The sequence below is a fragment of the Ascaphus truei genome, unplaced genomic scaffold (genome assembly GCF_040206685.1).
Source record: "Ascaphus truei isolate aAscTru1 unplaced genomic scaffold, aAscTru1.hap1 HAP1_SCAFFOLD_1324, whole genome shotgun sequence".
NCBI classification, from domain to species: domain Eukaryota; kingdom Metazoa; phylum Chordata; class Amphibia; order Anura; family Ascaphidae; genus Ascaphus; species Ascaphus truei.
This window is the reverse complement of record NW_027454201.1, coordinates 40,046-52,622: the sequence shown is the minus strand read 5'-3', so window position 1 is coordinate 52,622 and position 12,577 is coordinate 40,046. Positions and strand designations below refer to the sequence as shown.

Genomic DNA, 12,577 nt, shown 5'->3' with positions numbered 1-12,577 from the left:
CCGTGTATCTCTCGGGGTGTATATCTCAGATCTGTGTGAGGATGACGCGCTCAGCTCTCTTTGGGTGTATATCTCGGTGTGTATATATTTCTATATATCTCAGATCTGTGAGGATGACGCGCTTCGCTCTCTGTATATCTCTGTGTGTATCTCAGATCTGTGTGAGGATTACGAGCTCCGCGTGTATTCTCGGTGTGTATATCTCGGTGTATATCTCAGATGTGGGCGGGATGGCGCGTTTCGCTCTATATATCTCAGATCTGTGAGGATGACGCGCTTCGCTCTCTGTATATCTCTGTGTGTATATCTCATATCTGTGTGAGGATGACGCGCTTCGCTCTCTCTGTGTATCAGATCTGTGTGAGGATGACGCACTTCGCTCTCTGTGGGTGTATATCTCGGGCTGTATATCTCAGGGTGTATATTTCAGATCTGTGTGAGGATGACGCGCTTCGCTCTCTGTATATCTCTGTGTATCTCAGATCTGTGTGAGGATGACGAGCTTCGCTCTCTACTGCTGGAGCTGAAGCACAAACATGATCTCATCATGAAATCTCAGCAGAAGAACAAGTCGTCTCTGAGCCGCAGAAGCTCCAGCACCGGGAGTCACGGGTCAGTACAGAACCAGCACCGGGGGACTGGGTCAGTACAGAACCAGTATGGGGAGACACGGGTCAATACATAACCAGCATATGGGGACATGGGTCATTACAGAACCATCACATGGGGGACATAGGTAAGAACAGAACCAGCACAGGGGGACACTTGTCAGTACTGAACTAGCACAGGGGAACACCGGTCAGTACAGAACTAGCACAGGGGGACACAGGTCAGTACAGAACCTAACGGGGGGACATGGGTCAGTACAGAACCAGCACAGGGATTCGCGGGTCAGTACAGAACCAACACAGGGGGACACATGGGTCAGTACAGAACCAGCACAGGGGACACACACACGGGTCAGTATAGAACCAGAAGGGTTGGGTGACATGGGTCAGTACAGAACCAGCACAGGGAGTCGCGGGTCAGTACAGAACCAGCACAGGGGGGGACATGGATCAGTACAGAACCAGCACAGGGGGGGACATGTGGATCAGTACAGAACCAGCACAAGGGGACACGGGTCAGTACAGAACCAGCACAGGATTCGCGGGTCAGTACAGAACCAACACAGGGGGACACACGGGTCAGTACAGAACCAGCACAGGGGACACACACACGGGTCAGTATAGAACCAGAACGGTTGGGAGACATGGGTCAGTACAGAACCAGCACAGGGAGTCGCGGGTCAGTACAGAACCAGCATAGGGGGGGACATGGGTCAGTACAGAACCAGCACAGGGGGGGACATGGATCAGTACAGAACCAGCACAAGGGGACACGGGTCAGTACAGAACCAGCACAGGGGGACATGGGTCAGTACAGAACCAGCACAGTGGACACACACGGGTCAGTACAAAACCAGAACGGGTGGGAGACATGGGTCAGTACAGAACCAGCACAGGGAGTCACGGGTCAGTACAGAATCAGCACTGGTGGAAACGGGTCAGTACAGAACCAGCACGGGGGGACACGAGTCTGTACAGAACCAGTATGGGGGGGACATGGGTCAGTACAGAACCAGCATGGGGGGGACACGAGTCAGTGCAGAACCAGCACAGGGGAAACAGGTCAGTACAGAATCGGCACCGGGCAGACAAGGGTCAGTACAGAACCAGCATGGGAGGACACAGGTCAGTACAGAACCAGCACACGGGGTCAGTACAGAAACCAGCACGGGGAGTCACGGGTCAGTTCAGAACCAGAACGGGGGACACGGGTCAGTGCAGAACCAGCACAGGGGGACACGGGTCAATATAGAACCAGCACAGGGGGACACGGGTCAGTACAGAACCAGCACGGGGGGGACACGGGTCAGTGCAGAACCAGCATGGGGGGGACAGGACACAGGGACTGAGGGGGGACATGGGTTGATACAGAATCTGTCACTCCAGCACACACAGGGATCTGCCCCCCACACAAACAGGACGGGCTGTGGCAACTTCTCCTGCTGGGTCTCTCTCTGTGATTACTTATCTCTCCCCTCCTCCTTCCTCTCGCCCCCTCCTCTCGCCCCCTCCTCCCGCCCCCTTCCCCCCTCCTCTCGCCCCCTCTTTCCGCCCCCTCCTCCTTCCTCCCACCCCCTCATCCTTCCTCCCGCCCCCTCCTCTCGCCCCCTCCTCCCTCCTCTCGCCCCCTCTTCCCTCCTCTCACCCCCTCCTCCCGCCCCCTCTTCCCTCCTCTCGTTCCTCCTCCCTCCCCCTCTCCATTCTCTCACTGTCTTCCTTTTCTACTCTCTCTGTACATCCGTCTTTCTCTCACTATACCTTCTCATCTGTCTCTTTCCCCCCTTTCTCCCCCTTTCTCTCTCTCCCCCTCTTTCGCTCACTCTCCTCTCTCCCCCTTCCCCTCTCTCTCTCCCTCCCCTGTCTTCCCCTTTCTCTCTCCCCCTCTCTCTCTCTCCCCACCTCTCTCTCTCTCTCCCTCTCTCCCCCCTCTCTCTCTCCCCCCTCTCTCTCCCCCCTCTCTCCCCCCCTCTCTCCCTCTCTCCCCCCTCTCTCTCTCCCCCCTCTCTCTCTACCCCCCCCCCCTCAGTAAGGTGGTGCGACGTGCCAGCTTGTCCGAGCGAACGAACCTGTACCGGCGGGAGTACGAGAAGGAGGCCGGTGGTGTGGCAGTGCCTGGCGCCTGCGGGGGACATGGAGGGGTCACCAGAGGAAGAGGAGAGCAGCCCAGACACAGAGAGGGTACCCCAAAACCTAACACTGCCTGTCTGTCTGATAAGTGAAGGCAAAGGAGTTTGTGTGTGTGTCAGTACTAGGCTAGCAGAGGGTGCTGCAGGACGGAGGTGTGTGTGTGTCAGTACTAGGCTAGCAGAGGGTGCTGCAGGATGGAGGAGTGTGTGTATGTGTGTCAGTACTAGGCTAGCAGAGGGTGCTGCAGGACGGAGGAGTGTGTGTGTGTGTGTCAGTACTAGGATAGCAGAGGGTGCTGCAGGACGGAGGAGAGTGTGTGTGTGTCAGTACTAGGATAGCAGAGGGTGCTGCAGGACGGAGGAGTGTGTGTGTGTCAGTACTAGGATAGCAGAGGGTGCTGCAGGACGGAGGAGTGTGTGTGTGTGTGTGTCAGTACTAGGATAGCAGAGGGTGCTGCAGGACGGAGGAGTGTGTGTGTGTGTGTCAGTACTAGGCTAGCAGAGGGTGCTGCAGGACGGAGGAGTGTGTGTGTGTGTGTCAGTACTAGGCTAGCAGAGGGTGCTGCAGGACGGAGGTGTGTGTGTGTGTCAGTACTAGGCTAGCAGAGGGTGCTGCAGGACGGAGCTGTGTGTGTGTGTCAGTACTAGGATAGCAGAGGGTGCTGCAGGACGGAGGTGTGTGTGTCAGTACTAGGCTAGCAGAGGGTGCTGCAGGACGGAGCTGTGTGTGTGTCAGTACTAGGATAGCAGAGGGCGCTGCAGGACGGAGGAGTGTGTGCGTGTCAGTACTAGGATAGCAGAGGGTGCTGCAGGACGGAGGAGTGTGTGTGTGTGTCAGTACTAGGATAGCAGAGGGTGCTGCAGGACGGAGGAGTGTGTGTATGTGTCAGTACTAGGATAGCAGAGGGCGCTGCAGGACGGAGGAGTGTGTGTGTCAGTACTAGGATAGCAGAGGGCGCTGCAGGACGGAGGAGTGTGTGTGTGTCAGTACTAGGCTAGCAGAGGGCGCTGCAGGACGGAGGAGTGTGTGTGTGTCAGTACTAGGCTAGCAGAGGGCGCTGCAGGACGGAGGAGTGTGTGTGTGTGTCAGTACTAGGCTAGCAGAGGGCGCTGCAGGACGGAGGAGTGTGTGTGTGTGTCAGTACTAGGATAGCAGAGGGTGCTGCAGGACGGAGGTGTGTGTGTCAGTACTAGGATAGTAGGATAGCAGAGGGTGCTGCAGGACGGAGGTGTGTGTGTCAGTACTAGGATAGCAGTGGGTGCTGCAGGACGGAGGTGTGTGTGTGTGTGTGTCAGTACTAGGATAGCAGAGGGTGCTGCAGGACGGAGGAGTGTGTGTGTCAGTACTGGGATAGCAGAGGGTGCTGCAGGACGGAGGAGTGTGTGTCAGTACTAGGATAGCAGAGGGGACTGCAGGACGGAGGAGTTTGTGTGTCAATACTAGGATAGCAGACGGGGCTGCAGGACAGAGGAGTGTGTGTGTGTCAGTACTAGGCTAGCAGAGGGTGCTGCAGGACGGAGGTGTGTGTGTGTCAGTACTAGGCTAGCAGAGGGTGCTGCAGGACGGAAGTGTGTGTGTGTGTGTGTGTGTGTGTCAGTACTAGGATAGCAGAGGGTGCTGCAGGACGGAGGTGTGTGTGTCAGTACTAGGATAGCAGAGGGTGCTGCAGGACGGAGGAGTGTGTGTGTGTGTGTCAGTACTAGGATAGTAGGATAGCAGAGGGTGCTGCAGGACGGAGGTGTGTGTGTGTCAGTACTAGGATAGCAGAGGGTGCTGCAGGACGGAGGTGTGTGTCAGTACTAGGCTAGCAGAGGGTGCTGCAGGACGGAGGAGTGTGTGTGTGTGTGTCAGTACTAGGCTAGCAGAGGGTGCTGCAGGACGGAGGAGTGTGTGAGTGTGTGTCAGTACTAGGCTAGCAGAGGGTGCTGCAGGACGGAGGTGCGTGTGTGTGTCAGTACTAGGATAGCAAAGGGTGCTGCAGGACGGAGGAGTGTGTGTGTGTCAGTACTAGGCTAGCAGAGGGTGCAGCAGGATGGAGGAGTGTGTGTGTGTGTGTCAGTACTAGGCTAGCAGAGGGTGCTGCAGGACAAAGGAGTGTGTGTGTCAGTACTAGGATAGCAGAGGGTGCTGCAGGACGGAGGAGTGTGTGTGTGTGTGTGTGTCAGTACTAGGATAGCATAGTGTGCTGCAGGACGGAGGAGTGTGTGTGTGTCAGTACTAGGATAGCAGAGAGGCTGCAGGACGGAGGAGTGTGTGTGTGTCAGTACTAGGATAGCAGAGGGTGCTGCAGGACGGAGGAGTGTGTGTGTGTCAGTACTAGGCTAGCAGAGGGTGCTGCAGGACGGAGGAGAGTGTGTGTGTGTCAGTAGTAGGATAGCAGAGGGTGCTGCAGGACGGAGGTGTGTGTGTCAGTACTAGGATAACAGAGGGTGCTGCAGGACGGAGGTGTGTGTGTGTGTGTGTCAGTACCAGTACTAGGATAGCAGAGAGTCGCTGCAGGACAGAGGTTCAGTGATTGTGTGTGTGTGTATCGGTACTAGGATAGCAGAGGGTGCTGCACGACGGAGGTGTGTGTGTCAGTACTAGGATAGCAGAGGGTGCTGCAGGACGGAGGTGTGTGTGTGTGTCAGTACTAGGATAGCAGAGGGTGCTGCAGGACGGAGGAGTGTGTGTGTGTGTGTCAGTACTAGGATAGCAAAGGGTGCTGCAGGAAGGAGGAGTGTGTGTGTGTGTCAGTACTAGGATAGCAGAGGGTGCTGCAGGACGGAGGTGTGTGTGTGTCAGTACTAGGATAGTAGAGGGTGCTGCAGGACGGAGGAGTCTATGTGTGTGTGTCAGTACTAAGATAGCATAGTGTGCTGCAGGACGAGGAGTGTGTGTGTCAGTACTAGGCTAGCAGAGGGTGCTGCAGGACGGAGGAGTGTGTGTGTGTGTCAGTACTAGGCTAGCAGAGGGTGCTGCAGGACGGAGGAGTGTGTGTGTGTCTGTACTAGGATAGCAGAGGGTGCTGCAGGACGGAGGTGTGTGTGTGTCAGTACTAGGCTAGCATAGGGTGCTGCAGGACTGAGGTGTGTGTGTCAGTACTAGGATAGCAGAGAGGCTGCAGGACGGAGGAGTGTGTGTGTGTCAGTACTAGATAGCAGAGGGTGCTGCAGGACGGAGGAGTGTGTGTGTGTCAGTACTAGGCTAGCAGAGGGTGCTGCAGGACGGAGGAGAGTGTGTGTGTGTCAGTAGTAGGATAGCAGAGGGTGCTGCAGGACGGAGGTGTGTGTGTCAGTACTAGGATAACAGAGGGTGCTGCAGGACGGAGGTGTGTGTGTGTGTGTGTCAGTACCAGTACTAGGATAGCAGAGAGTGCTGCAGGACAGAGGTTCAGTGATTGTGTGTGTGTGTATCGGTACTAGGATAGCAGAGGGTGCTGCACGACGGAGGTGTGTGTGTCAGTACTAGGATAGCAGAGGGTGCTGCAGGACTGAGGTGTGTGTGTTTCTCAGTACTAGGATAGCAGAGGGTGCTGCAGGACGGAGGAGTGTGTGTGTCTCAGTACTAGGATAGCAGAGGGTGCTGCAGGACGGAGGAGTGTGTGTGTGTCAGTACTAGGATAGTAGAGGGTGCTGCAGGATGGAGGAGTGTGTGTGTGTCAGTACTAGGCTAGCAGAGGGTGCTGCAGGACTGTGGTATGTGTGTGTGTCAGTACTAGGATAGCAGAGGGTACTGCAGGACGGAGGAGTCTATGTGTGTGTGTCAGTACTAGGATAGCATAGTGTGCTGCAGGACGGGGGAGTGTGTGTGTCAGTACTAGGCTAGCAGAGGGTGCTGCAGGACGGAGGAGTGTGTGTGTCAGTACTAGGATAGCAGAGTGTGCTGCAGGACGGAGGTGTGTGTGTGTCAGTACTAGGATAGCAGAGGGTGCTGCAGGACTGAGTTGTGTGTGTGTGTCAGTACTAGGATAGCAGAGAGGCGGCAGGACGGAGGAGTGTGTGTGTGTGCCAGTACTAGGATAGCAGAGGGTGCTGCAGCACGGAGGAGTGTGTGTGTGTGTCAGTACTAGGCTAGCATAGGGTGCTGCAGGACGGAGGAGAGTGTGTGTGTGTGTCAGTAGTAGGATAGCAGAGGGTGCTGCAGGACGGAGGTGTGTGTCAGTACTAGGATAACAGAGGGTGCTGCAGGACGGAGGTGTGTGTGTGTGTGTGTCAGTACCAGTACTAGGATAGCAGAGAGTGCTGCAGGACAGAGGTTCAGTGATTGTGTGTGTGTGTATCGGTACTAGGATAGCAGAGGGTGCTGCACGACGGAGGTGTGTGTCAGTACTAGGATAGCAGAGGGTGCTGCAGGACTGAGGTGTGTGTGTCTCAGTACTAGGATAGCAGAGGGTGCTGCAGGACGGAGGAGTGTGTGTGTGTGTCAGTACTAGGATAGCAGAGGGTGCTGCAGGACGGAGGAATGTGTGTCAGTACTAGGCTAGCAGAGGGTGCTGCAGGACGGAGGAGTGTGTGTGTGTGTCAGTACTAGGATAGCAGAGGGTGCTGCAGGACGGAGGTGTGTGTGTCAGTACTAGGATAGCAGAGGGCGCTGCAGGACGGAGGAGTGTGTGTCAGTACTAGGATAGCAGAGGGTGCTGCAGGACGGAGGAGTGTGTGTGTCAGTACTAGGATAGCAATGGGTGCTGCAGGACGGAGGTGTGTGTGTGTGTTTCTCAGTACTAGGATAGCAGAGGGTGCTGCAGGACGGAGATGTGTGTGTCAGTACTAGGATAGCAGAGGGTGCTGCAGGACAGAGGAGTGTGTGTGTGTGTGTCTCAGTACTAGGATAGCAGAGGGTGCTGCAGGACGGAGGTGTGTGTGTCAGTACTAGGATAGCAGAGGGTGCTGCACGACGGAGGTGTGTGTGTCAGTACTAGGATAGCAGAGGCTGCTGCAGGACGGAGGAGTGTGTGTGTGTCAGTACTAGGCTAGCAGAGGGTGCTGCAGGACGGAGGAGAGTGTGTGTGTGTCAGTAGTAGGATAGCAGAGGGTGCTGCAGGACGGAGGTGTGTGTGTCAGTACTAGGATAACAGAGGGTGCTGCAGGACGGAGGTGTGTGTGTGTGTGTGTCAGTACCAGTACTAGGATAGCAGAGAGTGCTGCAGGACAGAGTTCAGTGATTGTGTGTGTGTGTATCGGTACTAGGATAGCAGAGGGTGCTGCACGACGGAGGTGTGTGTGTCAGTACTAGGATAGCAGAGGGTGCTGCAGGACTGAGGTGTGTGTGTTTCTCAGTACTAGGATAGCAGAGGGTGCTGCAGGACGGAGGAGTGTGTGTGTCTCAGTACTAGGATAGCAGAGGGTGCTGCAGGACGGAGGAGTGTGTGTGTGTCAGTACTAGGATAGTAGAGGGTGCTGCAGGATGGAGGAGTGTGTGTGTGTCAGTACTAGGCTAGCAGAGGGTGCTGCAGGACTGTGGTATGTGTGTGTGTCAGTACTAGGATAGCAGAGGGTACTGCAGGACGGAGGAGTCTATGTGTGTGTGTCAGTACTAGGATAGCATAGTGTGCTGCAGGACGGGGGAGTGTGTGTGTCAGTACTAGGCTAGCAGAGGGTGCTGCAGGACGGAGGAGTGTGTGTGTCAGTACTAGGATAGCAGAGTGTGCTGCAGGACGGAGGTGTGTGTGTGTCAGTACTAGGATAGCAGAGGGTGCTGCAGGACTGAGTTGTGTGTGTGTGTCAGTACTAGGATAGCAGAGAGGCGGCAGGACGGAGGAGTGTGTGTGTGTGCCAGTACTAGGATAGCAGAGGGTGCTGCAGCACGGAGGAGTGTGTGTGTGTGTCAGTACTAGGCTAGCATAGGGTGCTGCAGGACGGAGGAGAGTGTGTGTGTGTGTCAGTAGTAGGATAGCAGAGGGTGCTGCAGGACGGAGGTGTGTGTCAGTACTAGGATAACAGAGGGTGCTGCAGGACGGAGGTGTGTGTGTGTGTGTGTCAGTACCAGTACTAGGATAGCAGAGAGTGCTGCAGGACAGAGGTTCAGTGATTGTGTGTGTGTGTATCGGTACTAGGATAGCAGAGGGTGCTGCACGACGGAGGTGTGTGTCAGTACTAGGATAGCAGAGGGTGCTGCAGGACTGAGGTGTGTGTGTCTCAGTACTAGGATAGCAGAGGGTGCTGCAGGACGGAGGAGTGTGTGTGTGTGTCAGTACTAGGATAGCAGAGGGTGCTGCAGGACGGAGGAATGTGTGTCAGTACTAGGCTAGCAGAGGGTGCTGCAGGACGGAGGAGTGTGTGTGTGTGTCAGTACTAGGATAGCAGAGGGTGCTGCAGGACGGAGGTGTGTGGTGTCAGTACTAGGATAGCAGAGGGCGCTGCAGGACGGAGGAGTGTGTGTCAGTACTAGGATAGCAGAGGGTGCTGCAGGACGGAGGAGTGTGTGTGTCAGTACTAGGATAGCAATGGGTGCTGCAGGACGGAGGTGTGTGTGTGTGTTTCTCAGTACTAGGATAGCAGAGGGTGCTGCAGGACGGAGATGTGTGTGTCAGTACTAGGATAGCAGAGGGTGCTGCAGGACAGAGGAGTGTGTGTGTGTGTGTCTCAGTACTAGGATAGCAGAGGGTGCTGCAGGACGGAGGTGTGTGTGTCAGTACTAGGATAGCAGAGGGTGCTGCACGACGGAGGTGTGTGTGTCAGTACTAGGATAGCAGAGGCTGCTGCAGGACGGAGGTGAAGTGACGTGTGTGTGTGTGTGTCAGTAGTAGGATAGCAGAGGTTTCTACATTACTAGTGTTGGTAACAGAAGACTGATAAGTGACAAGAGGCTGTCACTAAAGTCCCTAAAGCTTGCACTCATTGTAAACCGTAGAATGTACATAAAATACCAGTTAAATAACTAGTATCACTAATATCAAATTATTACAGACCAAATGGGAAATATCCACGTAAACCTAAGTATAACACAACTAAAACATATACAATTTTATTACATGCTAAAAACTGACGCAATGCATAAAATGACAACTAATAAACCATAAATAAAGAGTCCCCATGTGAACAAAACGGACAGTATACGGTAAACAAAAATGCTAGTATGAACACGAGTGTAAAGCTCTATCAGAACATGAGGGGCCAGTGTCCATAATACACTAACAATGCTAATTAGCTTCACCACAAAACACTGCAGAGTAGCAACTCATCACATTAATACTTAGTTCCCAAACAGGCTCAAAGTAAAGCTATCCAATAGTAACAATTAATGTGTCACTTATACATAAGTAACCCACGTGAACGTCACCGCAGTGACGTCACTAATGCCCACTTGTGTTCATACTAGCATTTTTGTTTACCGTATACTGTCCGTTTCGTTCACATGGGGACTCTTTTATTTATGGTTTATTAGTTGTCATTTTATGCATTTCGTCAGTTTTTAGCATGTAATAAAATTGTATAAGTTTTAGTTGTGTTATACTTAGGTTTACGTGGATGTTTCCCATTTGGTCTGTAATAATTTGATATTAGTGATACTAGTTATTTAACTGGTACTTTATGTACATTCTCCGGTTTACAATGAGTGCAAGCTTTAGGGACTTTTAGTGACAACCTCTTGTCACTTATCAGTGTTCTCTTACGGTTTTTCCCTATGCGCCGCTGATTTCTTTCTTCTGTAGTTGGTGAGCAAGGTGTTTTTGTGTTTATTTTAGTGTTGGTAACATCCTCCTTTTATTCTTGCCTAGAGAGACCCCCTGGATCCTGAGCCGGATATGGGAACCCCAGAAAGCTTCCATGAACCCCTGTTCCGTAACGGCTTCTGCTCCCCACTCCCATTCTTCTACTGCCCCCCTCCCATCGCCGCCACCCCAAAACCCACCCTGCTGCCTAACGGGAACAACAACCCCCTCCCGGACCTGCTACACCCCGGAACCCCTGTGGAGGGGCATCCTCGACCAAACCCCCCTGACTCTTTCCGAGCTGAAGCGGCAGAGAGCAGCAGCCAAAGTGGGGAGATTCCCCCTGGGGAGCAACAGCGACTCGCAACGAGCCGGAGGCAAAGCCAAAAACTATCCATGCAGCCCCGGGACCCCTCCCTGGCACGCCAACGGGGGGGCCCCCGTGTATTACACCGCGAGCAGTGGGGACCCCCCCATTCTGAGGCTGAAATCTCCGATGGAGGAAGAAGAGGAGGGGAATGTTTTACGGTGCTGTCGGATATCCTAAAACATGATCCCAAATCTAAAAGCCCCTTAAGGGTCTGCCGTGCGTTACCATGTAACACCCCCCCCCCCCCCGACAGTATGAAGGGGGGAGAGACTGTGTGTGTATATACATTACATTGTATATTGCAGTATTTTGTACCTGTGTTTTACGCAGAACAAGGTGTACTTGTATATACACAGAGCCATGCGTGTCTCCAGAGCAATGTGTATCCGGCACACGCAGCAGTGTGTATCTGTAACATGCAGAGCAGCGTGTGATGCTAATTGGCAGAGCAGTATATATATGATAGCTATAGGCAGAACATTGCATCACCTGTGCATCAGGGCAGCGGGAAACAGTCACAAGCAGAACGTTGCATTATCTGTGTATGCAGTGCAATGTGTATGTACTATGCAGAGCAGCGGGTGTGCCTGTGATATGCAGAGTAGCGTGTGCCTGTGATATGCAGAGCAGCCTGTGTAGCTGTGATATGCACAGCAGCGTCTGTGTCTGATATGCAGAGCAGAGGGGGCGTCTGTAATATGCAGAGGGTGATATGCAGAGCAGCGTGTGTCTGTGATATGCAGAGCAGCGTGCGCCTGTGATATGCAGAGCATCGTGTGCCTGTGATATGCAGAGCAGTGTGCGCCTGTGATAAGCAGAGCAGCGGTTGTGCCTGTGATATGCAGAGCAGCGTGCGCCTGTGATATGCAGAGCAGCGTGTGCCTGTGACATGCAGAGCAGCGGGTGTGCCTGTGATATGCAGAGCAGCATCTGTGTCTGATATGCAGAGCAGAGGGGGCGTCTGTAATATGCAGAGCAGAGGGGGCGTCTGTAATATGCAGAGGGTGATATGCAGAGCAGCGTGTGTCTGTGATATGCAGAGCAGCGTGCGCCTGTGATATGCAGAGCATCGTGCGCCTGTGATATGCAGAGCAGCGTGTGCCTGTGACATGCAGAGCAGCATGTGTGTCTGATACGCAGAGAGTGATATGCAGAGCAGAGGGGGCGCCTGTAATATGCAGACGGTGATATGCAGAGCAGCGGGTATGCTTGTGATATGCAGAACAGCGTGTGTCTGTGATATGCAGAGCAGCGGGTGCGCCTGTGATATGCAGAGCAGCGTGTGCCTGTGATATGCAGAGCAACGGGTGCGCCTGTGATATGCAGAGCAGCGGGTGCACCTGTGATATGCAGAGCAGCGGCTGCGCCTGTGATATGCAGAGCAGGGTGTGTGCCTGTGATATGCAGAGCAGGGTGTGTGCCTGTGATATGCAGAGCAGGGTGTGTGCCTGTGATATGCAGAGCAGCGTGCGTGCCTGTGATATGCAGAGCTCTGTGCGCCTGTGATATGCAGAGCAGGGTGTGTGCCTGTGATATGCAGAGCAGCGGGTGTGCCTGTGATATGCAGAGCAGCAAGTGCCTGTGATACGCAGAGCAGCGTGCGGCTGTGATATGCAGAGCAGCGTGTGCCTGTGATATGCAGAGCAGGGGTGTGCCTGTGATATGCAGAGCAGTGTGGCCTGTGATATGCAGAGCAGCGTGTGCCTGTGATATGCAGAGCAGGGGTGCGCCTGTGATATGCAGAGCAGCAAGTGCCTGTGATAGGCAGAGCAGCGTGCCTGTGATATGCAGAGCAGCAAGTGCCTGTGATAGGCAGAGCAGGGGTGTGCCTGTGATATG

At 54.1% G+C, this 12,577-nt stretch overlaps 1 protein-coding gene across 1 annotated transcript in view; it reads left to right on the top strand.

The window, feature by feature from the left end:
• Positions 1-12,153, top strand: part of LOC142475674 (protein phosphatase 1 regulatory inhibitor subunit 16B-like) — a 12,365-nt gene extending 212 nt beyond the window's left edge. Inside the window, 5 exon segments of the mRNA XM_075581449.1 lie at positions 483-612; positions 2,635-2,704; positions 2,706-2,786; positions 10,435-10,593; positions 10,595-12,153. Coding sequence (XP_075437564.1) covers positions 483-612; positions 2,635-2,704; positions 2,706-2,786; positions 10,435-10,593; positions 10,595-10,915 — 761 coding nt within the window. The 3' untranslated portion in view covers positions 10,916-12,153.
• Positions 12,154-12,577: the final 424 nt, after the last annotated feature.